Source organism: Scyliorhinus torazame, chromosome 9 (assembly GCF_047496885.1).
Source record: "Scyliorhinus torazame isolate Kashiwa2021f chromosome 9, sScyTor2.1, whole genome shotgun sequence".
Taxonomy (NCBI): Eukaryota; Metazoa; Chordata; class Chondrichthyes; order Carcharhiniformes; family Scyliorhinidae; genus Scyliorhinus; species Scyliorhinus torazame.
In genome coordinates this window covers 150,505,515-150,533,428 of record NC_092715.1, presented here as the reverse complement: position 1 = coordinate 150,533,428, position 27,914 = coordinate 150,505,515, and the positions used below count along the sequence as shown (strand labels likewise).

The following is a 27,914-nucleotide window of genomic DNA, read 5'->3' as shown; positions in this document are numbered from 1 at the left end:
TAATTTTCCGGAAAGCCTATATTTTATGTTGGTGGGTGGGGGGGGTTTGTCCCTTTAAGAACTCTGTTTCTCTGGAAGATGATTTCTTGTAAAAATGCAACTTGATTCTAGGAACTGTCATATAACTGCCTGGGAGATAAACAATATTAAAGCAAAGGGACAAGCAAGGAGATAATTACAAGGGGGAGTATACTCCAGTGTAGGATTCTGTATTCAAGCAGTTTAGCTTTCGAACAGCTGGCAGGAAGGGAACATTTCTTTCAAGCAAAATTCAATTGACATTTTGTGTGCTGAAAACCCTTTTTAACTGAAGGACTCTTCTGACAGTGTGTTGGACTTCTGCAATAGTCAAGCTGAGAGAAGTGAGAGAGTTCTAATAAGATTCCAGAGTCAAAGTACATTAGAACCAGGAGCATTCTGACCTGAGGTGGCTAAGCTTAGGGCGTTAGCAATGCCTGTGTTGAACTGGGAGTTTACAACCCATGAGGTGATTTGCAGGGACAACCTTGCTGGAATAAAGTAGAAGCCCCAAAAATCGCAACCTTGTTGGAATCTTTGAAGCAGAACTCAAACCAAATTGTTAATCTTCCAATTGCTGCTAAGTATCTGACGTGGATTTTTGGGGCGGTGTGTAAAATTGTTAAACAAGGAAATTCAAGGTAAGTTTGGTTTAGAGTGCAACTGTGTTCATTGTACTATTAAACTGACTGCGTATGACCGAGTTATTAGTATTCATGTTCTTAGATTTTTGTGTGGTGAAATTCTTTTGTTTTAAACAGTGAACAGAGATTAACAGTATTTAAAGCAGGGCAGACCTGTCTGAGGACAAGGGGTGCTGAAACAAGCCAGTTGAAACAGCTTTTGAAGACATACTGCCAGAATTTCTGACATGAGTCAGATCTTTTCTGTAAAGCAGTGTCAAAAGATCTCTTTCTGAAGAATATCTCTGTAAAGTAAGTATTCCTCTGTGCCATTAATATTTAAGGTGGATTGAGAGCTGAGATGGTTTATTTTCTTGTTGTTTAAATGGAAATAAAGATAACAATTAAGGGTTTGTATTCGCTGTATTGAGTACTGTTGTTTAATGGGTCATTTTAAGTTATTTTCTGGTGTGATGTTCAAGATTTTAATACTGTGTCAGTAATAAAATTTGTATTGATATATCATATCACTATTTCTTTGTGCAGTCACTCCTGGAGCAACGTATCCTTTCCTCACAGTCTGACAAAATTAAAATAAAATATTGGGCTTTCTGTCCAGTATCCTAACCACTGTTGGAGTCTGGGTAATACACAAGTATCCCTTAGCTCCTAGCAGTCACTCTCTGGTTCTTCTGGAGGCCTAAAGACAAACAGTAGAATTATTCAGGTTGATGGCATCATGGCTGCTGTCAGAATAGTGGGAAATCACTAATATTACACATCGATGCATACCACATGCATATTGTTGAAATGGCAGGCCTTGCATTTCCTGTGCCTCTCCCTGTTTGCATGGGGAGCCTACGGAGCTATGTATGCAAAGTCCAGGGCGTTCTGTCCTGTAAAGAATGCCTCTATCCTGGCAAAACATCATGCCTTCTCACCCTGCTTCTCCCTTCTTTTGAGGGAACACTAATTAATGACCTCCCTTTGCATTTAGAACCTCTGGGAGGCAGCCTAAATGCAGTGATGAATGAAGCATTGTGATGTTCCTTATGTCAACTGTTCCTGCTCGGTTATCGTGTATCAGTTCAATGAGACTGTGACTTTTACAACTACTGGCAGCACCGTTCTTGTTCTGGGGTGAGACTGCAGATATTTTTGAAGGAGGTGAAATAGTTCTATGATCTTTGGGGAGGCAGTGGCGTAGTGGTATTGTCACTGGACTAGTAATCCAGAGACCCAGGGTACTGCTCTGGGGACATCAGTTTGAATCTCACCAGGGCAGATGGTGAAATTTGAATTAAATAAAAAATCTGGAATTAGAAGTCTAATGATGACCATGAATCCATTGCCAATTGTTGTAAAAACCCATCTGGTTCACTAATGTCCTTTAGGGAAGGAATCTATCATCCTTACCTGGTCTGGCCTTCATGTGACTCCAAACCCACAGCAACGTGCTTGACTCTTAAATACCCAAACCCACAGCAACACACTTGACTCTTAAATCCCCCTCAGAAATAGGCAACACATGCTGGCCAGCCAGCGACGCCCACATCCCATGAACGAATAAAGAAAAAAACCTTGCTGAATCTGAGTCACCCAAGGCATTGCTGCTGGGTGAGGTGTAAGATATGAGTAGTGCTCTCTGAAACCCACAGTGGATTAGAACCTTCTGTTGGAGAGTCGGCTTCCTCCACCTCCTTTACAGAGCTTCACCCCTCTGCAGTTTCTGTTCCGTTTTTGTGTTGCAGACCCAGTGGTGTTAAAACTAGAGCCCTCCAGACTTGTGGCAGATTTGGTGTCTACAGGTGACCAAACCACCCTCCTGGAATGGATGCACCAATTCACCAACAGACTTCCAAAATTCAGCATTGGTACTTTCGGAAGTTTTGCCACAGCAGGAGTAGGTTAAAAGCACCTCAATTGCAAATTGGAAGATTGTCCCTTTAAATAATGCTGGTTTGCGTCTCTTGTTCAGCTGAAGGTTAAAGGCATTCAGTGGACCGGCACAATTGAAGTTATGAAAACTTGTATCAAATCAGCAGGATCAGTTCATTGGTGTCATTGCATGATCTCTGCTGACACTTCTGGTGCATGTGCAACATGTCTGCACTAGTGGCCTTCCAAATATGGGCACGCGGTTCGGTGCAATGCATGAAGTAGTAGCCAGTATGTTGTGCATCATTCTGTTTCCATACCAGCGGTGCTACTGAGCCTAATTTTATGGCCATCATTTTACCTTGTGCTCATGCTTTTCTACGTGAGTAAATTTAGGGGATGACTTGCTGGAAAACAATGAAGAGTCATTTGTATAGGAAACCAATCAATGTTTTGATATTGCATTGATCAAATTTGATGCTAAAATAGTAATGATGGGGTGTTGACTACATTTGGAAAATATTAAGACAAAAGTGGAACAGTAATTGAAATTAGCACACTGAACTAGATATGATCACTTTTTTTGGAGCATAATGTTTGTTTTAGTGTTGCTGTTTTTGTTTGCATATAAATGTTGTCTCTGTCAGTTGATGGTGCCCGTTAAGTAGTTTGGCTGCAAACAGTGTTTTGAATAACTTATAATTTAACTTTGTACAGTGAAGATAAAATGTACATATGACTTGTTAATTATAATATCATATACCTCATATACTGATGCAGATAATTACATGATTTCCTGGTGGCAGGCTCGAGATAGATTATCAATAGACACCATCAGGCATATGTTGACTGATTCCCCTCCGCAATGCATGATGTACTTTCAGAATTAATTTTTATGGGACCATGTACTGGACAGTAATCTTACTTTGTGGTTCAGATGGTTAAAGTCCACAAGGTTAACACATGAATCTAGTAATGTTGCTTAAGATCTTTTTTTTTGTGCTGAATGTCTAGGGTTGCTTTTTTTTAAGGATTATCATTGAACAACATTAATGATATGTACTTTCTGGAAAATGTGCTTAACTGCATGAGGGACATTCTGCTGGAGAACAAAATATTATTGTCCACTTTAGGTACACTTAAAGAATGACCACATAATTGTGAGTGTAATTGTTAGCGATGAATATGTTTTGTGTTGTGGGTTTGGGATCCATCAAAAGGGGGTAGGCGGGACATACGGTGGCGGCTATGGAGGAGTAAGTCGCACATTTGGTGGCTCCCCTGGTCAGACCTTTGGACCTTCCCCCGTTTTTCCACCAGACTTGAATTGTAAAACGGATGTTAGTGGCAATTGTTTACTGAATTCCCACTTCGGTGCATGGAGACAAGGACTAGAAGTGTTCGTAAGGGCAGAAACAAAAAGACAGAAGGCTTGGGCTGTAGCTGCAACAGAAGACAGCACGGCGGAGGTTCGGACCTCTGGCTTGTCGACGCAACAGTCGATGGAGCAGCTGATGCAAGTCATTCAGGAAGGCTTTACTATGCAGAAACAGGACTGCTTGGACCCGATTTTAAAAGAAGTGGATTGAGCGGCTGGGGCATAGATTGGACGTCCAAGATCGGGCGATCCAGAAGGTGGAGAAGGCGCTGGCTGAGCAGGAGGAACATCAGACTGCGGGGGAGCTGGAGGTGGGGACGCTGAGGGACCAGCAGAAGAAGCTCCTGGAGCAGGTGGAGGATCTTGAAAATAGGTATCGTCGGGCTCCCGGAGGGGTCCGAAGGAACGGACGCTGGGGCATACATTGCAGACATGTTTGTGAAGCTGCGGGGGGATTGGGCATTCTCCTGGCCCTTGGAGGTGGATAGGGCTCACAGAGCACTCGCGAGGAAGCCGCGAGGACAATGGTGGTGAGATTCCACAGGTTCTCGGATAAGGAGTGCATTCTGCAGTGGGCCAAGCAGACACGGAGCTGTAAATGGGACAATTGCATCCTGCGGGTTTACCAGGATCTGAGTGTAGAGGTAGCCAGGAGAAGAGCAGGCTTCAACCAGATCAGGTCGATCCTTTTTAAGAAAAAGGTGAAGTTTGGATTGTTATACCCAGCCCGTCTCTGGGTCGCGCATGAGGATCAGCACTTCTACTTCACGTCGTCGGTGGACGCGTTGGACTTTATGAAAAAGAAAGGGCTGGTGATGGATTGAGAACGTTTGAACTTGGCTGCAGCGTTCATGTTCTTTTCTTTTTGTTTCTCTGTTTTTGTAAAAAGTTTCTCGTTTTGCGTATTATGGAAGATGTTTGTGATGCCGTTTGCATTGGTTTGGAACCAGCAGTAGAGCTGAGTGAGTTACGGTTTTCATTTGCGTTGTTGGGGGATGGAGATGTGCTTGTTTTTACCTTGGTGTTTTTTTTGTTGGGCAATTGTGTGGGGATTGTTTGATGCCGGAGTTTATTTGTATGAGCGGGGGGGAGGGAACAATACGTGGGAGACTATCTGGCGCCGGGGATGGGGGCCACCAAGCTAGCTGGGCGAGCTAGCTCACAGAAGCACGGTGGGGGTTGTGCATATGTTTGGTTTAGTAAAGGGGTTGGGTTACAGGGTGTTGTTACGAGGGGGGTGGGGGGCGAATGTTCTGCTGACTAGGGAGGGACTTGAGCTGAGGGACAGAGAGGGGGTTGGGGGCGGGGGCTGCCTGGGGCTGGACCGGTAGAGGCGCGGAGCACAGGCTGGAGGCGGGCCTAAAAAAGGGGGTGGCTGATCGGCAGAAGGGGGGGGGGCAGTGAGCCCCCCAATTAGGCTGATCACCTGGAATGTTCGAGGGTTAAATGGGCCGGTCAAAAGCGCACGTGTATTTTAGGGGATTGAAGGCGGACGTGGTAATGTTGCAGGAGACGCACATTAGAGTAATGGACCATGTTAGGCTGAGGAAAGGCTGGGCCAGTCAGGTATTTTACTCGGGGTTAGATTCAAAGACTAGAGGTGTCGCGATCCTGATCAATAAGCGGGTGTTGTTTGAGGCGGGCAGAATAATCTCAGACGTGGGAGGTCGGTACATTATGGTCAGTGGGAAGCTAGAGGGGGTGCAGGTGGTATTAGTAAATGTGTATGCGCCAAATTGGGATGATGTGGAGTTTATGAAGAGGATGCTGGAGAAGATACCGGACCTGAACTCGCACAGGTTGGTCATGGGAGTGGACTTCAACACAGTTATGGACCTTGGCTTGGACCAGTCAAGCTCAAAAACGGGCAGGGTGCCAGCAATGGCACAGGAACTAAGACGGTTCATGGAACGGGTGGGTTGGGGGGGGGGGGATACATGGAGGTTTGGGCAGCCGAGGGTGAAGAAGTTCTCCTTCTACTCACATGTGCATAAAGCGTCCTCCCGGATTGATTTCTTTATTTTGAGCAGAGCCTTGCTGGCTGGGGTGGTGGACATGGGTTATACGGTGATCACAATCTCAGACCATGCTGCGCACTAGATTGACCTGCAGGTCAGTAAAGACAGTAATCAGCGCCCGCACTGGAGGTTGAATGTCGGACCTTTGGCGGATGAAGAGGTGTGCGAGCGGCTGAGGAAATGTATTCAGAGCTACCTGCAGGTCAATGACACGGGGGAAATTTCAGTAGCGGTGGTGTGGGAAGCACTGAAGACAGTGGTCAGGGGGTGCTGATTTTGATCCGGGCCCATAGTGAGAAGGTGGACAGGGCAGAGACGGACCGACTGGTAAAGGAGATGTTACAGATTGATAGGAGGTATGCGGAGACCCCAGCGGCAGGGCTTTTAAGGGAACGGCGGAGGTAACAGGCGGAGTTTAGCTTGCAGACCATGGGGAGGGCGGTGGAGCAGCTGAGAAAGGCGAGGGGGCGATCTATGAACATGGAGAGAAGGCCATCAGAATGCTTGCACAGCAGCTGAGGAAGAGGGAGGCAGCTAGGGAGATAGGGAAAGTAAAGGACGGAGATGGGAACCTGGTTGGTGATTCAGTAGGAGTGAATAACGCGTTTAGGGATTTCTGTAGCAGGCTGTACAGGTAGGAACCCCCTGCGGGGCCGGAGCGGGATGAGGCACTTCTAGGAGGGGTTGAATTTCCCAAAGGTGGACGGGGAGCGTATCGAAGGGCTGGGGGCACCGATCGGGATGGAAGAGATAGCGGAGGGTCTGAAGGCCATGCAGTCGGGTAAAGCCCCGGGGCCGGACGGGTACCCAGTGGAGTTCTATAGAACGTTCTCTGAGATATTGGGGCCAGTGTTGATGAGGATGTTCAATGAGGCAAGGGAAAGAGGGGTGCTGTCCCCGACGATGTCACAGGCAATGATTTCGCTGATTCTTAGAACCCGGAGCTGTGTGGGTCCTACAGGCCGACCTCCGTGTTAAATGTGGATGCCAAGATGCTGGCCAAAATCCTGTCCTCCAGGATTGGTGATTGTGTTCCGGATGTTATTTGGGAGGACCAGACGAGGTTTGTTAATGGTAGGCAGTTGGTGGCCAATGTAAGAAGGCTGTTAAATGTGATCATGATTCCCCCGGAAGGTAGGGAGGTGGAGGTAGTGATTGCAATGGATGCAGAAAAAGCTTTTGATCGGGTAGAATGGGATTATCTGTGGGAGGTACTGGGGTGGTTCAGATTTGGGCGGGGCTTTATTGACTGGGTCAGGGTACTGTATCAGGCTCCTGTGGTAAGTGTACGGATCAATAGGACAACATCGGACTATTTTAGACTACACCGGGGGTTGAGACAGGGATGCCCCCTCTCCCCACTGTTGTTTGCACTGGCTATAGAGCCGTTGGCAATTGCTCTGAGAGCCTCGAGGGGCTGGAGAGGGCTGGTCCGGTGGGGGGGGTGGGGGGGTGGAGCACAGGGTTTCGCTCATGCGGATGACCTTCTGTAAGTTTCGGACCCATTAGAGGGGATGGAAGAAATCATGAGGGCTCTAGGGGAATGTGGCCGGTTTTCGGGGTAGAAGCTTAATATGGGAAAGAGTGAGATGTTTGTGGTCCAGGCAAGGGGACAGGAGAGGCGACTGGGAGAGCTGCCGTTTAGGTTAGTAAAGGGAAGCTTTAGGTACCTAGGCATCCAATGGCGCGGGAATGGGAGCAGCTGCATAAATTGAATCTGGCCTGGCTGGTGGACCAAATGAAGGATTATTTTCGGAGATAGGACGCGCTTCCATTGTCTTTGGCTGGGAGGGGTGCAAACGGTGAATATGATGGACCTCCCGAGATTCCTATTTGTATTTCCGTGTCTCCCCATTTTTATTCCGCGGTCCTTTTTTAAGCTGGTCAACAGAGTGATCACGCGCTTCGTCTGGGCGGGCAAGATCCCGCGGTTAAGGAAGGTGATGCTTGAGCGGAGTCGGGCAGAGGGCGGGCTGGCGCTGCCAAATTTTAGCAACTATTACTCAGCGTCTAATATAGCCATGATCAGGAAGTGGGTGGTGAGGGAGGGGTCGGCATGGGTGCACATGGAGGCGGCTTCATGTAAGGGCACCAGTTTGGGGGCGTTAGTAACTGCCCCTCTGCCGTTCCCGCCGGCACGGTACTCCACCAGTCCAGTGGTGGTGGCGGCCCAGAGAGTTTGGGGCCAATGGAGGAGGCATGAGGGAGCAGTGGGAGCATCGGTCTGGGCCCCAATCTGTGATAATCACCGGTTTGCCCCGGGGAGTATGGACGGGGGTTCCGGTTATGGCGGAGAGCGGGAATTGAGAGGATGGGGGATATGTTCATAGAGGGGAGCTTTCCAAGTATGAGGGCGTTGGAGGAAAAGTTTGGGTTAGCGAAGGGAAACAAATTCAGGTATCTGCAGGTGTGGGACTTCCTTCGTAAACAGGGGTCAACCTTCCCGCTCCTACCGCTAAGGAGGATTCGGGACAGGGTAGTTTCCAGAGGGTGGGTAGGAGAAGGGAGCGCCTCGGACATTTATAAGGAGCTTAAGGGGTCGGAGGAGACGCAGACTGAGGAACTGAAGCGTGAGTGGGAGGAGGAGCTAGGAAGTGAGCTAGAGGAGAGCCTTTGGGCGGACGCGTTGAATAGAGTCAACACGTCTGCAACATGTGCCAGGCTCAGCCTGATACAATTTAAGGTTGTTCACCGGGCTCACATGACAGTGGCCCGGATGAGCAGATTCTTTGGGGTGGAAGACAGGTGCGCAAAATGTGCGGGAGAACCGGTGAACCACGTCCACATGTTTTGGACATGTCCAAAGCTTAGGGGATTTTGGCAGGGGTTTGCAGATGTCATGCCCACGGTGTTAAAAACAAGGGTGGCGCTGAGTCCAGAGGTGACGATTTTCAGTGTGTCAGATGACCCGGGAATCCAGGAGGAGAAAGAGGTAGACGTTCTGTCCTTTGCTTCCCTGGTAGCCCGGAGACGGATACTATTAGCATGGAGGGAGGGACTCAAAGCCCCCGAAGTTGGAGACCTGGCTATCGGACATGGCTAGCTTTCTCTGATTGGAGAAAATCAAGTTTACCTTGAGAAGGTCACTGTTAGGGTTCACCCGGAGGTGGCAACCGTTCGTCAATGTCTTTGCGGGAAATTAATCGTCAGCAGACGGGGGGTGGGGGGGGTGGGGGTGGGAGGAGTAGTTTAGATTAGAGTAGGGAGTCAATAAGGGTGGGACCTGTACGAGAGGTAAATGGTTTTTGCACTATGTTTATGGTTTCATGTATATTGTTTATTTTGTTGTTACTATACCGAAAATAGCAATAAAATGTTTATTTAAAAAAAGCATAAGTGGGTAGGCTGGAATCCCTGTGACCTTGTGCTGTGTTCTCTCTTTGCCTTCAGGTACTGGTGAAAGTGGCAAGAGCACATTCATCAAGCAGATGAGAATCATCCATGGAGATGGCTACTCTGATGAAGACAGGAAAAATTTCACAAAGCTCGTATTTCAGAACATATTCACTGCAATGCAGGCAATGATCAGAGCTATGGACACACTCCGGGTACAATACAAGAATGAGCAAAATGTGGTATGTTTTTTGTGTTGCGTGCACACATATCTTTGAAATATTCATAACCAGTTTGCAATGTCAGATCCCTTCTCTTGTGAGCAAAGATTTTGAATTAGTTGACCAGTATTTGAAATAATCTTGCTATTCTTGAATGCAGTGAGATCTAAAGTCAGTGCAAATATCTAAAATATATTTTCCAAGACTTGAGTATAAAATGTGATTCTCTAAGTGTCCCATTTATTTATTTCAAATATTTTGCTAGGCATTTTGTTGACACCTCTGTTGCACTAGCGTGTAATCTCTAAATGCCTCCAACAATGCCATGTTGCTGGAAAGAGCTGAGAGAAAGATTGTGGGCATACACTGAGGACAGGAATCAATTATTTTAAATGTTATTAATGAGTTAAATAGTAATCAAAAACAACTACCTGTTTATAAAGGGATGTGAGAGTCTCAATGCCGAGTCTATGAAAGAATATTTGGGACACACCTAAAGTTTGATGTTTTAGGTAAGAAGATTCAAATATATAACTTCTTGAAGGAGTGCATTCAAAGATGTGCTAAAAAATTGCCGCTTAGTGTCCAAAGATCTGCAGGTTAGGTGGGGTTATGGGGATAGGGCGGGAGAGTGGGCCTGGGTAGGGTCCTCTTTTGGAAGGCCAGTGCAGACCCGAATGGCCCCCTTCTGCACTCGTAATTCTATGGGTGTGTAAAATACAGAACATAAAAGCAAAATACTCTGGCTACTGGAAATCGGGAATAAAAACAGAAATGCTGGAAAAACTCAGCAGGTCTGGCAGCATCTGTGGAGAAGCAAAAATAAGAAACAGTAAGCAGTCTTACAACACCAGGTTAAAGTCCAACATGTTTGTTTTGAATCACTAGCTTTTGGAGCACTGCTCCATCCTCAGGTGAAGGAAGGAGCAGTGCTCCGAAAGCTAGTGATTCAAAATAAACCTGTTGGACTTTAACCTGGTGTTGTAAGACTACTTACTGTGCCCCCCCCCCCCGAATTCTCGATCTCTGCCCACTGCCGCCTTTGTCCAACCCCCCCCAGGGCGAATCGATGGTTACCGCATATCTGTGCCCAAACCGACGTCTGCTCCAAACCCACCCCCTCAGGGCTGCCACTACTACCGGGCTAGTGGAGTACCAAGCCGGCGAGAACGGCAGAGGTGCCGTTAACAATGCCCTCAAACTCGTGCACTTACAGGATGCCGCCTGCACCTCCTCCCACACCGACCCCTCCCCCATTACCCACTTCCTGACCATCGATATGTTCGTCGCCCTGTAATAGTTAATAAAGTTCAGAACAGCCAGCCCCCCCCCCTCCCCATGCAGCACCTTCCTCACCCGCGGGATTTTACAGGCCCAAATAAATCTCAAAATTGGCGCACTTCATAAAAAACACCGTGGGGATAAAAATTGGGAGACACTGAAAAACAAGGAGCAACCTCGGGAGGACTGCCATTTTCACAGTCTGTACCTTCCCCGCTAGAGACAGCGGAGCGCGTCTCCCCTCTGGAAGTCCCTCTTCATCTGCTCTACTATCCTACCCAGTTTCAATTTGTAGAGCTGTCCCCATTCTCGTGCCTGGATACCCAAGCCTAAAGCTCCCTCCCACCACCTTGAATGGCATCTACTCCAGTCTTCTATCCTGCCCCCTTGCCTGGATCACAAAAACCTCACTTTTACCCATATTCAATTTTTACCCTGGGAACTGGCCGAATTCCTCTAGCATCCCCATAATCCCTCCAATCCCCACCAATGGGTCTGATATATACATGACCCGAACCGTCTCAGGACCTCCCATAAGTACTCCCACTCCACCCGATCGAAGGCCTTCTCTGCATCCATAGCCGCCACCACCTCAACCTCGCGCCCCTCTGTAGGCATCATGATTACGATCAAGAGCCTTCTAATATTGGCGCCAGGTGTCGTCTCTTAACAAACTCCATCTGATCTTCTCCTATTACCCCTGGGACACAATCCTCAATCCGTGTGTCCAGGACCTTTGCCAACAATTTGGCATCCGCATTCAATAAGGAGATTGGTCTAAATGACCCGCAGTTTTCCAGGTCCTTATCCTGCTTCAAAATGAAAGAAATCGATGCCTGCGACAACGTCGGGGGAAGTACTCCCAGCTCCTTTGCTTCATTAAATGCCCTTTCCAAGAGCGGCCCCAGCATCCCAAAAACGTCTTATAAAATTCCACTGGGTATCCGTCCGGCCCTGGGGCCTTACCTGATTGCATCACTTCCAGCCCTTCTATTACCTCCCCAAGCCCAACTGGGACCCCCAGGCCTGCCACCAGCTCTTCATCCACCTTCGGGAACTCCAGCCCTCTCAAAAATCGACTCAACCCCTCTTCTCCTGCTGGGCGTTCCGATTTATACAGTTTGCTGTAGAAGTCTTGAAACACTCCACTCACCCCCGCCGGATCCAAGACCACATCCCCACCTGTATCCCTCACTTTCCCAATCTATCTCATCGCTTCCTACTTCCTCAAATGATGCACCAGCATCCTGCTCGCTTTCTCCCCGCACTCATACACCCCCCCTCTCCCTCCTCAGCTGTCCCATCGCCGTGCCCATGGATAGGAGACCAAATTCCAATTGTAGCCTCTGGCGTTCCTTCAAAAGCCCTTCCTCTAGGAATATCTCCTGTCCACCTGCAGGATTTCTCCCACCAGCCATTCTATTTCCGCCCACTCTGCCTTCTCCTTGTGTGCCCGAATAGAAATAAATCCCCCCCCCATAACTGCCTTCAGTGCCTCCCAGACCGTACCCGCTGACACCTCCCCCGTATCGTTAATCTTTATATATCCCCGGATGGCTTCCCTCACCAGCACACATACCGCCTCCTCTGCTAACAGCCCCATATCCAACCTCCATTGCGGGTGCTGGGTCCTTCCTTTGCTCACTCGCAGGTCCAGCCAATGCGGGGCATGGTCCAACACTTACTGAATATTCATCATCTATCAACCCTGCCAGCAGCGTTTTATCCAGCACAAAGAAATCTATTCGGGAGTACATCTTGTGCACATGGGAGTAGAACGGAAATTCTTTCCCCCTCGGTCCCCAAACCCCCCCCCACCTCAGCCGATCAGCCAAAGCCCCTCTTGGGTCAGCCTCCGACCCGTGCCCTGCAACTCCTGTGGCCCTCGGGTGCCCACCTCATCAACCCTCCTCCTCCTCCATTTTAAAGACCCTGCCTCTGTCAGCAGTACTATCCCCAGATCCCCCAACTCTCTCCACCCCCCCCCCGCTCCCCCTCCTTGCTAACCTTCAGCTCACCTTCCACTGTGCTTCTGTGAACTAACCCGCCCAGCTAGCCTGGCAACTCCCGCCCCTGGCACCTAGCATCCTATACCTCAATGATTTCCCCCTCACCCCCCCTGCTCAAAATTAGTGCAAACAATCAATAGAAACAGAAAAAAGAAAAACCAACCCCCATCCCTTAACAAAGAACAAAAAGCAAACCTGAAGCCGAAAAAAAGAAATGGGCCCGAAAAAAGTTTTACAGCAGCATCAGAATCCTCCACCAAAATTCAAAGTCCACCTTCTCCTACCAGTCCATTGTCTCTCATAAACTCCGCTGACTCCTCCGAAGATCCAAAGTACAGCTCCCGGCCCCCATAGGTCACCCATAGACCCGCCGGGTACATTAGTCCAAACTTCACCCCCTTATAGAGGGCCGCCTTGACCTTATTGAAACTTGCCCTTCTCTTGGCCAGCTCTGCACCCAGGACCTGGTACGCACGAATCTCACTGCCCTCTCAGATGCAACGCCTCGTCTGCCTGGCCTACCTCATGATTCGCTCCTTATCAAGGAACCAGTGCAACCGCACCACCATCACCCTCAGCGGCTCGTTCCCCTGGGGCTTCCTCATCAATGCCCTGTGAGTTTGATCCACCTCCAACGGTCGGTCAAACGCACTTTCACCAAGCAGTTTCTCGAGCATCTTCCCCACATACGTGCCCAAATCGGTTCCTTCACACCTCTCCAACAGACCCAGGATCTGAATATTCTGCCTGTGTGACCGGTTCTCGAAGTCCTCCACCTTCTCCTGCAACCACTTAAGTTGGTCCCGCATCAGCCCCATCTCCGCTGCCATCGAGGCCAACTGCTCCTCGTGTTCCCCCGCCAACTCCTCCAACTTCTGGATTGCCTAACCCTGGGCTGCCAGCCTTGTCTCCACGCGGTCAACCACCGCCTTGATCGAGACCAACGCCAGGGCCAGGTCCTCCAGACTCTCCTTTCGTTGCTGGGTGAACCCCTCATTCATGAAGCTCACCAGCTGCTCTGGTGACCATTGAACTGGCAGGGCCACTCCCTGCACCTCCGCCATCTCCACGTGCATTGCCAGCACCACATCCACTCCGACCGACTTATTCCTACTTTTTCGGGCATTTCTTGTTCTCAGCTCTAATAAACTAGAGGGTCAATCTGCTCTACTCTCACTCCTACCCCTTTTTCCGTCTCTCTTCCACCTGCAAACCGGGGAAAAGGCCCAAAAAGACCGCTACGAGCGAGAGCTACCAAATGTGCGATCACTCCCTCCATGGCTACCACCGGAAGTCCCCCAGAAATGTTTTTTAACTAGTACCAAAAGATCTTTTGTGGTTTGGCAGTGGAGTTTTTTCACAGAGGACTGACCTTAGATATAAGATGTGAGACAAACTTGCAAAGTACTGCATTTATATTGAAACAAATCCATGATACTGACACTAGCTGTAGGCATACAATTTCATGTTTGTTGCTGTCAGCCCCAAAATAAACTAAAATGACCACTGGAGAGATCCAGTTCTTAAAAATGAAACGTCTTCATGGCCAATACTTTTGTATTATTTGTTTAGTTTTCTCATTGCTTGGGGACAAGGATGAGGTCACACTTATTTACAAAAATACTTTCATAAATGTCAACTCTCTGATTTTCTGTCATTCTTACAACTCTTCAAAAAAACCCACAATCTGCTTCATTCTTCACAACCTTCAGGTTAGCAATGATCTTGATGAATGGCAGAAGCTGCTCGAGGGGCTAAATGGCCTACTCCTGTTCCTGTGTTTCCCAAGGAGCTAGTAATTTCACAGAACACATATGCATGCCAACTGTTGGTATTTTGTTTGGATTTGTTTATTGTCATGTGTATCGAGGTACAGTGAAAAGTATTGTTCTGCGTACAGTTCAGACGGATCATTCCATACGTGAAAAGAAAAAACAAAGGGCAAACATAAAATACACAATGTAAATACATAGACACAGGCACAGCGTGACGCATGCAGGAGTGCAGTACTACTCGGTAGAGAAGATGTGTGAAGAGATCCGATCAGTCCATAAGAGGGTCGCTTAGGAGTCTGGTAACAGCGCGGAAAAAGCTGTTTTTTGAATCTGTTAGTGCGTGTTCTCAGACTTTTGTGTCTCCTGTCCGATGGAAGAAGTTGGAGAGGGCGTCTGCTGTGGACCGTTTGTGGCGGTATGCTCACAATTAGCGTTTTTATTGCCTGTTTGGTGAGTCCGAGCATTTGTAAGACGATCAATGCAACTGGACCCAATGTGTGCCTCTGTCCATGAGCCTGTTGACTGGTGCACGAGGCAAGTCGTGTCCCTCTTTAAAATTGCTTTCAGCACTACTCGTATGAATTGCTGTCTCTGTATGCTAGAGATGGGAGCTCTTGCCTGAAGTAGTTTAGGAAATGCAGTTAAATTATGTGTTAAAATTAGGTTCTGGCACCACATACAGCTCTTTACTATCTCATTTAATAATCGCTTATTGTCACAAGTAGGCTTCAATGAAGTTACTGTGAAAAGCCCCTAGTCGCCACATTCTGGCGCCTATTTGGGGAGGCCGGTACGGGAACTGAACCCGCGCTGCTGGCATTGTTCTGCATTACAAGCCAGCTGTTTAGCCCACTGTGCTAAAATACCCCTCCTATCCATTTCCAGTTTGATTCCATGAACACGAGAAAAGCCTGAAAAACTCTTGAGAAAAGTAAGAACTGTGTTTTTACTGTTGAGATAAAAGGCGAATTATTATTCTGCACTTTATGGTTTTTATTGTTTTAATGACAAAAATCATTGTGCTTTAACTAAACCTGTTTGGGTGGTACTGTTGCACCATGGTTATGGATAATGCCTTTAATTTGAGGAACAGGTTTTATTGTGGTAACAATTATTGTGTGTAATATAGTTGAGATGTAAATTATTCTGATAGCTTCTGATGGCATACGGTTTTTAATCATGAAAACCATTAGCTGAGAAAAATAGTCTTAATTCTGTAGGCATTTTAAGCTAAAGTTTGTTTTAAAGATGACTTTACTGACAAAATTATAGTTCTAAAAAAAACAATGCAGAACACACAATTCAGAGTTAGGTCTATTTTAGTTTCAATTTTTTTTCTATTGATCCATTAATTCAATACATGTATTGATTTTTAAAATCGTTAATTATGCATTCTACAAGAGATATTTAACAATTTGGCTCCCAAGTTTCTATTTTGGGTAAAGTTTTTTTTAAAAAGACTCCAAGTAACAATGGTTACCAACCCCTGGTGGGCTGCAAGTGTGATCAACCATTTGAGCTCAGTGTTAGATACTAGTGACATGCGTGAAGGAGGGAGTAATGTATGTTTAAATTGCATTGACTTGAACAGAATCATGATGAATTGCTATATATTTGAGCTTTTTCATCATGCTATTTATACATCTGCTTATCTCACTTTCACTCCTCCCTCCACTCAGTTTTACTTTGCTCCTTCACTTCAATGTCTTTTTTCCTCCAATTCAATTTCTATTCACTGTCACTTGGTTAATTTCCTTTTCTCTTCACGCAAGTTTCCCCCCCCCCCACCCCTTTTGCTTCAATCTCATTCTTTGTTGCTGCTTTCACTTGGATTTATTTCTGTATAATTTTTCCCTTTATTTCTCTAACCCTTAACCTCCATTTCTCCTCCGATCAGTCACTTCACTGTTCACTCTCTCTCTCTCTCTCTCTCTCTCTCTCTCTCTCCTCCACTAAAATCTTTCTTTTCACTTTAGTCTTAGTTCTGCTGTCACTGCTTTAGTTTGTCCCCTCTCCTCCAATTCACTCTCATTGATGTTTCAACTCAGAATCTCTCATTCTTCACTACTGTGTCATCACTTCTGCCAATTCAATCTTTTTCTTTTCCTTCCTCCTCTTCCTCCCTCATTTTACTGTCTCGCTTCTTCACATACACACGTGTGTGCATGTGTTTATTTCTGGATCTCTGCTGCTTTTACTTCTCTATTTTCTTATTTTCTGACCCCCCCCCCCCCCACCCTCCTTCCTATCTATTGGGCGAGAAGAAGTATCCTCAAATGAGTGGGCAGATTAAATCAACTTCCTTGACCGCAGTGCTTGGGAAACGAGAGAAAGGGACACTAGAGACAGTGACGTGTGCTGGGGATGAAGTCCAAGAATTCAGTTTGGTGACCTTCAGTGCCATGCTGGCAGTGCCTTGAGGAGCATCGACACTGTGAACTACTGCAATAGAGAGGAGGTTAGCTGTTGGTGAGTTTCTTGTTTTTGCTCCTATCAAGGACAAGTCTATTCTGGTAAATTTAGATAGAAGTCTCAAAGATTCTTGCACAAACCAAAAACTAGATGTAGATGATTTAAATATAATTTAAAAAGAACATTACATTTCTATCTTCAGTGCTGATGAAATGTCACTAGCCTGAAATGTTAACTTTTTCTTCTCTCCTCACAGACCTGACCTACTGAGTATTTCCAGCATTTAAAAAAAAAAAAATTGTCAGATTTCCAGTATCCACAGTATTTTGCTTTTATAAATAACTTAGTCTAAGGAGTGGCAGAGAGAAGGTGGTGTGTCTGGACTGCAGAATGTGCAACCAGTCTGTGCTTGCGAAACTTGAATTCTAATATTAGATTTGATTCCACAATTGAACATCATTTGCTAGAAAGTCCTCAGTGTGCTAAAAATTCTGCTGATAACCAATTTAAGATTGTCAGTAGAGCTCGCAGTGTGGCACATTTGAGTGTACTGGAAGCTACATATATTAATACACAGGGCCCTGTTCTTTATAGACAGTCAGAACATGTACAGACATTGGGTAAGATTTAACTCAATGGGAGCGCATAGCGAGCGCATTTAGCCACGTGGTTCACGGCGCTCTTAGCACCGGAAAACACAACGCTAGTGAACGGTACTCTGGCTAGATAGAGGGACTCAGTGGGGAACGCGTGGCCGAGGCCGTACATAGCCCTGTTTTGTGCACTGAGGACCTCTGCTCGCTGGAACTACTCAGTGCAGTGAGAGATTTTTAAATGGCGTCCCAGTCTCTGGAGCCCCTGCCGCAGCCTATGACCCCCCCCCCCCCCAAAGTCACAGCTCACTATGAGGTGGTCCCTGGGCCTGCTGCACCCCTTACACCCAGCATGAAAAATGCCAGCTTGGCGCCTTGGCAGTGCCAAGCTGGTACCCTGCCAGTACCACATGGGCACTTGGCAGTGCCAGGCTGGCACCCTGGTGGGAGTCAGTATAGGACATTTAGCAATTGCTTATTTCATTGAATCCCTAGAGGAGGCCATTCAGTCCAGAATGTGCAACCAGTCTGTGCTTGCGAAACTTGAATTCTAATATTAGATTTGATTCCACAATTGAACATCATTTGCTAGAAAGTCCTCAGTGTGCTAAAAATTCTGCTGATAACCAATTTAAGATTGTCAGTAGAGCTCGCAGTGTGGCACATTTGAGTGTACTGGAAGCTACATATATTAATACACAGGGCCCTGTTCTTTATAGACAGTCAGAACATGTACAGACATTGGGTAAGATTTAACTCAATGGGAACGCATAGCGAGCGCATTTAGCCACGTGGTTCACGGCTATTGTGTCTGCACCGACTCTCAAAGAGCACCCCACCTAGGCCCACTCCCCTGGGAAGCACAGTAGCATAGTGGTTAGCACAGTTGCTTCACAGCTCCAGGGTCCCAGGTTCGATTCCCGCATGGGTCACTGTCGGTGCGGAGTTTGCGCGTTCTCCCTGTGTCTGCATGGGTTTCCTCCGGTTTCCGGATAAAGATGTGCAGGTTAGGTGGATTGGCCATGATAAACTGCCCTTAGTGTCCCAAAAAAAGGTTAGATGGGGTTACTGGGTTACGGGGACAGGGATGTGTGGACATAAGTGGGGCGCTCTTTCCAAGGGGCGGTGCAGACTCAATGGGCAGACTCAATGGGCCAAATCGCCTCCTTCTGCACTGTAAATTCTATTATTCTGTCCTAACCTTGCCTAACCTACACATCTTTGGAGACTTGAGGGACAATTTAGCATGGTCAATTCACCTAGTCTGAACATCTTTGGACTGTGGGAGGAAACCAGAGTACCTGGAGGAAACACACGCAGACATAGGGAGAGTCCACACCCGGGTTCCTGCCAATGAGGCAGCAGTGGTAACCACCATAATAGACTTTAATTCCAGATTTTTATTGGATTCAATTTCCACCATCTATCATGGTGGGCTTTGAACCCGGGTCCCCGAGTAATACCCTGGGTCTCTGGATCACCAGTCAGGTGATAATACCACTATGCCACCGCCTCCCCTAAGTGCTGAAATTTGACAAGCATGTAGTAGGGGCAATATGATTTTAATTGGGTATTTAAACTTTCATATAGGTAGGGGCAAGTAGACTTGCGTGTGCCATAAGAGTCATGAATTTCATGCATGTATCTCGGGTAGTTTTCTGAAGAAAGGCTCCTGGAAGCAAAAGGAGGCAAGGCCCTATTAGGTTCAGTAATGAGTAATAAGCCAAATATAGTTAGCAGTCTTACGGTGCCTGAACATTTATCTAATTGTGATCATAACATGGTTAAATTAAATATAATGTTTAAAAGGGAGAAACATGAACAATCTACATTTAGGCAAAACTGACTTTAATGGGATGAGGCACGAGTACGTTAACTGGGCAATTCTGTTAATAGGTAAAATCACAGACGATTAGTGGGAGGTGTTCAAAAAATAGTTCAATGTGGTACACAATCAGCTTATACTTCTAAAGAACAGAAGTTGCAAACAAATTCAGTCATGAAGAAGTGATGAGGTAAGAGACCACATAAAACTAAAAGAATAAACTGCAAAAAATAACTCTACCTGCCGAATGATATAAGAAGCATAAAAGGGTGACAAAACATATAGCAAGGAGTATGCGAAGAAACTTGAAGGGTCTCAATATCAACACAAAATGTTCAGATGGAAAAAGTGATCAGGAGAAACATGAATTCCTTAATAACTGATTATGTCAATGACAATGGAATTAAGGACATTATGAGCAAGCTAAATAATTACTTTGTTTCAGTATCCACAGCAGAGGAAGAGGCCAGCAGGCAGATATCCCCGGGAAGCAAATAGTGAATCAGGAACAGAGGTTCAACAAAATTAACATAAGATTAATTAATTGTACTGAGGAGTGACATATCCCTTGGTCCACATGATCTCTATCCAGTGTATAAGTGAAGTAGGTGGGAGCATTGCACCATCCTTAATTTTAATCTTCTAATTGTAAAATTATCTATGGTACTCTGCTATTTAAGAATGGCAAGAGATACAAGCACTGGAATTATAGACCAGTTAGCCTCTTGTCTGTTGTCAGGAAAATGCTAGAGTCAATAATTAAGGATAGGGTGACAGAACACTTCAAAGCTGATCAGAGTGCCAGCATAGATTTATAAAAGGTCCATCATGCCTGATTAATCTGATTTATTTCCCCACAAAGGTCACTGAAGTAGTGGGGAAGGGAATTTTCAAGAATGTTTTTTATATGGATTTCTCGGAAGGATTTGATACAATCTCTCGTAAGAGAATATTATTTGAAGTTTAACGTCAAGGAATTGAAGACTCGGGTCGCTGCCTGTGCGGTGTCTGCACGTTCTTCCCGTGTCTGCGTGGGTTTCCTCCGGGTGCTCCAGTTTCCTCCCAAAGTCCAAAGAAGTGTGTGGATTGGTCATGCTAAATTGCCCTTGGTGTCCAAAAAAGGTTGGGTGGGGTTGGTGGGTTATGGCGATAAGGTGGAGGTGTGGGCTTAAGTAGGATGCTCGTTCTAAGGGCCGGCGCAAATCTGATGGACCAAATGGCCGCCTACTGCACTGTAAATTCTATGATTATTGAACTGATAGAAAATTATCAGAGTGGCAAGAAACAGGAGGTACACCAAACTGGTGCTCTAATTAGCAGGATAGGATGTGTGGTGTCATGCAAGGATGTGTTGGGGCTGCAAATATCTACTGTATTCACTAACGACTCAGGTGATGCTATAGAGAAAGCCACATATCCAAATTTGCCATTGGCACAAAGGTGTCATTGGAAGCATTGTAGATGGAAGTGTTAAAATTAAATACATTGATAGATTAAGTGAATGGGCAAAACTGTGGCAAATGAATTTCAATGCTTGCAGTTTTAAAAAAATTATTTCATGAGATGTGTGTGTCGCTGGCAAGACCACCATTTTTTTGCCAAAAGCACAGTGCATTTGAGAAGGTGGTGGGGAGTCATTGCCTTAAACTGCTGCAGTCCATCTAGTGTAGATATACCTACAGTGCTGTTAGGAAAGGACAGTAAGAAGTCTTACAACACCAGGTTAAAGTCCAACAGGTTTGTTTCGATGTCACTAGCTTTCGGAGCGCTGCTCCTTCCTCAGGTGAATGAAGTGGTATGTTCCAGAAACACATATATAGACAAATTCAAAGATGCCAAACTCGCATTCCAAGCATTATTTGGCATCTTTGAATTTGTCTATATATGTGTTTCTGGAACATACCTCTTCATTCACCTGAGGAAGGAGCAGCGCTCCGAAAGCTAGTGACATGGAAACAAACCTGTTGGACTTTAACCTGGTGTTGTAAGACTTCTTACTGTGCTCACCCCAGTCCAACGCCGGCATCTCCACATCATGGTTAGGAAGGGAGTTCCAGGATTTTCAACCAGTGACCGTGAAGGAATGGTGATATAGTTCAAAGTCATTCAGGTGTGTGGTTTGGAGGAAACTTGCAGGTGCTGTTGTTCCCGTGAGTCTGCTGCCTTTGTCCTTCTGGGAATCTAGATGGTATAAGTTTGGAAAATGCTGTCAAAGGAGCATTGGTGAGTTTTTGTGTGCATCCTGTACACGGTACACACTGCAACCACAGTGTGTATGTGGTAGAGATAATGCATCTTTAAGATGGTGGATGGGGTGCCAGTCAAGAGGACTGCTTTATCCTAGATGTTGTCGAGCCTCATTGAATTCTTTGAGGATGTGATGCGACACATTGATGCAGGTCGGGCAGCGGATATAGTGTACATGAATTTCAGTGAGGCGTTTGATAAGGTTCCCCATGATAGGCTCATTCAGAAAGTCAGGGGACATGGGATACAGGGAAATTTGGCTGTCAGGATACAGAATTGGCTGGCCGAAAGAAGACAGTGAGTGGTAGTGGATGGAAAGTATTCCCCTGGAGGTCAGTGACCAGTCGTGCCCCGCAGGATCTGTTCTGGGGCCTCTGCTCTTTGTGGTTTTTATAAATGACTTGGATGAGGAAGTGGAAGGATGGGTTAGTAAGATTGCTGATGACACGACGATTGGTGGAGTTATCGATAGTGTCGAGGGCTGTTGCACGTTACAGCAGGACAGTGGCAGGATACAGAGCTGGGCTGAGAAGTGGCAGATGGAGTTCAAGACTTTTTGAGTCCCTCCATGCCAGCAATATACGCCTCCGGGCTACCAGGGAAGCAAAGGCCAGAACATCCGCCCCTCTCTCCTCCTGGATTCCCGGGTCCTGCGATACCCCAAAAATCGCCACCTCCGGACTCATTGCCACCCTCGTATTTAATACCGTGGACATGGCGTCAGCAAGTCCCTCCCAATATCCCCTCAATTTTGGGCACGCCCAGAACCTAGGGACATGATTCGCTGGCCCCCCCGCGCATTTCGCATACCTGTCCTCCACCCCAAAGAATCTGCTCATCCGGGCCACTGTCATGTGAGCCCGGTGAACAACCTTAAATTGGATAAGGCTGAGCCTGGCACATGTTGCGGTAGTATTGACCCTTCCTAACACGTCCGCTCAGATGCCCTCCTCTATCTCTCCCCCCAGCTCCTCCTCCCACTTTCGCTTCAGCTCCTCGGTTTGCATCTCCTCCGAACCCATAAGCTCGCTATATATGTCCGAGATGCTCCCCTCCCCTCTCCATCCTCTAGAGACCACGCTCTCCTGAATCCCCCTTAGCGGCAAGGGTGGGAAGGTTGGTACCTGCTTCCGCAAAACGTCCTGTACCTGTAAATATCGGAATTTATTTCACCCAGCCAATGCAAACTTCTCCTCTAGCGCCCTCATACTCGGGAAGCTACCTTCCAAGAACAAGTCCCCCATCCTCCCTGGGGCAAACCGATCCAACCTCCATTGTGGGCGCTGCTGGCTATCCATACTGACCTGCAGGTCCACCCAGTGCGGAGCATGGTCCGAGATCGTAATCGCCGAATAACCCGTGTCCACCACCCCCGCCAACAGGGCCCTGCCCACAACAAAGAAATCTATCCGAGAATACACCTTGTGTACGTGGGAGAAAAAAGAAAATTCCCTGGCCCTCGGCTGTCTAAATCTCCATGGATCCACTCCTCCCATCTGCTCCATGAACCCTTTCAGCTCCTTTGCCACTGCTGGCACCTTGCCTGTTCTCGAGCAAGACCGGTCCAGGCTGGATCAATAACCGGGTTGAAATCCCCACCCATAACCTGCCTTTGCGAATCCAGGTCCGGAATCTGATGCTTATACATTGACCAGCACTACCTTCATCCCCTGCAGCTTGCCACTAACCATGATATATCCTCCCCACCTCAAATGCACCTGTTTGTTAATCAGAATCTCGGCCCCTCTTCTCTTTGAATCCTGCCTCGAGTGGAAAACCTGACTAACCCAACCTTTCCTCAACCTGACTTGATCCACTACTTTAAGATGTGTCTCCTGCAGCATCACCACATCCGCCTTCAGTCTCCTCAGGTGCGCAAACACACGCGCCCTCTTTTCCGGCCCATTTAGCCCCGGGCATTCCAGGTGACCAGCCGGTCAGCCATCCCCTTTCCTGGGCCTGCCTCTAGCCCATGCGCCGCACCTCCGCTGGCCCGCTCCGGGGCAGCCCCCACCCCCGACCCCCTCAGTGAACTTCCATCGAAGTCCCTCCCACGTCAGCAGAATCCATCCATCTCCTCCTCTCCCCCCCCCCCCCCCCCCCCCCCCAAGCAACACTACTCTAAATCTCAACCCAGCTAATAAACTAAGGCCATAATCATTCCTATTTGTACTGTCTTGGACAGTTGCATCTGAGACGGGTAGATTGTTGAGGACCAGGTCTAGTAGGTTTTTCCATCTTGTTGGTTTCCTCATCACTTGCTGCAGGCTCAGTCTGGCAGATATGTGACTCTGCCAGCTTGATCAGTAGTGGTACTACTAAGCTACTCCTGGTGATGGACATTGAGGTAAACCATCCAGAATACTTTCTGTGCCTGTGCCAACCTGAATGTTTCTTTTCAATGGTGTTCAACATGGAGGAGGACTAATGCATCAGCTGATGGCGGGAAATAGGTGATAATCAACAGTAGGTTTTCTTGCCCATGTTTGACCTGATACCGTGAGACTTCATAAGGTCTGGAGTCAATGTTAAGGACTCCCAAGGTCACTCCTTTCTGACTGTAAACCCATGGTGCTGCCATCTCTGGTTCTACCCTGCCAATGGACAGGGCATACCCAGATCTGGTAATAGAGGTGCCTGGGACATTGATGATAAGGTATGATTTTTGAGAGTAAAACTATGTCAGGCTGTTGCTTGACGATCCTGAACTTTGCAGAGTCGATAAAGTGAGCTTGCCCTTGTCATTTCCGGTGCCGTGGTCAATGTCAGATGGTCCATCAGGTTTTATTCCTTTTTTGACTTTTCTGTAGTGGCTTTACTGCAACTGCATTGCTTGCTGGGCAGCTAAGAATCAACCACATTGTAGTGGGTCTGGAGTCTCATTTTATGTGAGACCATGTAAGGACAGTAGATTATCATCTTTCAAAAACATTAGTGAACCAGATGCTTTTGTTTTATGTCAACAATGGTTTGATGGTACCATTTCTGAGACTAACTTTCACTTGCAAATTTTTATTTTTTCATTTTGTTAATTAGCAACTGCCAAAGTGGGGTTCGGCCTTTCTATTAAGAGGACTATAATAGAAGGGAGTGGAAATCAGGCTCAGCTATAGAAATCCCCGTTTAGGCCTCATCTGGAGTATTGTGAGTAGTTCTGTGCACACCACCTTAGGAAGGATATATTGACCTTGGAGGGTGTGCACCTTTGTTTTAACCAAATGGTACCTGGACTACAAGGCTTAAACTGGAGACAGATTACACAAACTAGGATTATATTCCCTGGAATTTAGAAGCTTCAGATGTGATTTATCAAAGATTTCATGATATTCAGGGGCAGGGTAGATTAGGAAAAACTGTATTTGTGCTTGTTGGAAATCTAGGGCTGGGGGCATGTTCAAAAAAATTAGAGCTTTCGGGGTTGAAATGAGGAAACTCTTCTTCATGCAAAGGTTAGTGAAGGTGTGGAATTCTCTTCCGCAAATGTTTTTGATAATAGACCAATTGTTAATTTTAAAGCTGGAGCCAAAATGGGTATATGGAGCTTGGTCACAGTTCAACCATGAACTCCGTGAATGGCAGAGGTTCAGGGTAAATGGCCTATCCTTTTCTATTTTTTAAAAGTAGGCCATCTGCTTTCCTGCGCTCAGTTCAAGAAGAAAGCCATGGATAGTTAAGGTAAATACTGTTTTGACCACTGCAAAAATGAGCTGGTGGCACAAATAGCTGATCCGATTGGATTCCGATAATTTTGAAAATGACAGATCATGCTGCTGGTTTTCTGTGCAGGAATGTTCTAGATTGATACCTACTTCCGAATCCCAGCAATGTTCCCTTTCAACGTCAACCTGGTTCAGGAATTCAGAACACTCCATGTTCAGACTGAAGGAGGAGAGCATAACAGTGTTATTGAATGCAGGAGGCTCATGCTAATTCATTGGGTTTTTGCTGGGAAAGCTGACAGCACTTCTGAAATGTTTGAAATTTACAGAACCCCACTGAGGGTCAGCTATTTCTGAACTATGGATGGAAGTTGAAGCTCCACAGGATGGAGAAGATTGACAAGTGTATTAGATTGAACCTGTGGTTTGGATATTTCCTATACAAATTGATATTTTTCTTGGTTTTGAAATTATGATGAGATGAGAGTGTCTATACCAACTCTATAACTGCGTAGTTGTCTTTTTCTATTTTAATTTAGCCAACAAAGGCTTTTCTGTGAACCTGCAACTCAATCTGTTTGGTGGTGTTTAAACCACACACTGTCTTCATTTCAAGATGCATTATTTCTGAAGCATAGCATCTGTATGTGGGCAAAGGCAGCCATTTGTCTTAGAAACGACCATAAACAGCAATGAGATGATCGACCAGTTAAAGATTGGTCCTTTCAAATTCTACCATTGTGCTAGGTTTGCAATGTTGGACTGAAAATGAATTTAACTGTTGTATGTTAAATTATGATTTTAATACTTCCTTGCAAGGAAACAAATTTGAACCTGTACTGCAATGTTTTAAAAGCAAAGTACTGCAGATGCTGGAATCTGAAACCAAAGAGAAAATGCTGGAAAATCTCAGCAGGTCTAGCAGCATCTGCAGGGAGAGAAAAGTTCGAGTCCAGATAACCCTTTGTCAAAGCTAAAAGACAGAAAAAGTGGGAAATATTTATACTGTGGAATGAGAGAGGAGTCATAGCCACAGAAACCAAGGGAACAGGCTGCTAATGGCCACAGAAACCAAGGGAACAGGCTGCTAATGGCCACAGAAACCAAGGGAAAGAGTACTAATGGCTCTCCCCCGAGAGAACAAAAGGTGCAAAAGGCCAAACAGCAGAGAAACTAACATCAGAGGGTAAACTGTGACAGATGTAGATGTGGGAGAGAATAAGGGGGGAGAAAAGGTAAGGAAAGCAATGTTTTATTTTGGTCCTCTTGTAATTGTCACATATTGCTGAAAAAAGAGACATGTTGCTCGAAACCTTTCATCCTGCAATCATCAAGATAAATGCAAAAATGCCAAATTTCAAATGCTGACAAAAGTTTATACTCCAGAAGAAGAGGGTGCAGATTGGTTGGCAAGTCAACTCTGGCTGAGGGTGTTGTCATGGAGAAAGCAATGGGGAATTGTAGGTTCCCCAAACTGCCAGGTTATTCAAAAAACGTGCAAGTCTTGAACATATTCCTTTTTGTTTGAATACAGCTTCTAACACCTGTGAATGAGCCACGTTATGAGCTTAACTGATTATCTTAAATTGTTTGTTAGTGTAGCGATTAATACCTCTGGATTGTTCAGTGAGTGCTGCCGAATCGCACCCAATAGTGAATGTTTTGTTTTAGGTTTTACAAGCCAGGCTAGTTCCGTACAGCTGTACGCTGCCTATGAACAATTGAAGAAACATTCCTTTTGGTCTATGTCCTTGATACAACACTGGCACTGGAATTTGTTCACTGTGTTGCACGATTGTGTGCTGGACAGAACGTCTTTTTAGACTGATGGCAGCATCCTGTTGGTAGAATATTGTTGCATTGCCACTTGTCCCTTGGGAGCATGAAACAGCTTGCTGTTTGTTGTTCAAATTTTTGAGAAGCTTTGCCGTTCCCCTCGAGGCGCTACTGTTCCCCACCCCACAGTGATTTCCCGAATCTCTGCTCTCTTCAACACTTTACCCACGTTTTGCGACCTATCCTTTCTTTCCCTACCATCATAGACCTTCCAGCCCAGCCTTTCGATCTGACAAGTTATTGGTCAGGAAACTGAGCAAATGAACAGGTCAAATGAGGTCTCCATGTTTTTCTCATTTCAGAATGCTGTGATCACCTTCCCACACCCAAGTCCAGTCCCTCCTTGTCTCCATGTAAATATCAACGCCACTCAATATCTGGTCCCAGTTCTAGGGCTTAGAGGATAAAAGGTTGGTTATCTTGCTACAGTAAGATTTTAAATAATGGTTCCGGTCTTAAATGTTTCAGGACTCCAGTAGCATTTCTCTGAGACAAAGTGATAAATTGTTTCAGTTTCCAGTAATAGGAATTAACAAATAGCCCTGATATCCTTATGTGCATTACTGCCACATCACAATAAGAAACCGATGGGAGCAATTGTCTTTCAAAGTGTTTTGAGTATAGCGATCACATGATGTCAGATGTCTTTTTGTTGCCATAGTATATAATAAAGAACATTGCCTCTTGGATATTTCCATTTCTTGGACAATTCTTCTACTGTGGAACTGGTATCTTAACCAAAGGATGGTTAAGGTGACTTTTGTTAATCTCAAATTTTGATGTGGGCATCCCTTCCGTCTGGGGTGGA

At 46.2% G+C, this 27,914-nt stretch overlaps 1 protein-coding gene across 1 annotated transcript in view; it reads left to right on the top strand.

Moving 5' to 3' along the window:
* LOC140429525 (guanine nucleotide-binding protein subunit alpha-14) overlaps positions 1-27,914 on the top strand; it is a 267,729-nt gene that overhangs the window by 114,335 nt on the left and 125,480 nt on the right. The window contains exon 2 of the mRNA XM_072516630.1: positions 9,306-9,490. Within this exon, the coding sequence (XP_072372731.1) occupies positions 9,306-9,490 (185 nt within the window). The remainder of the gene's footprint in view (positions 1-9,305; positions 9,491-27,914) is intronic.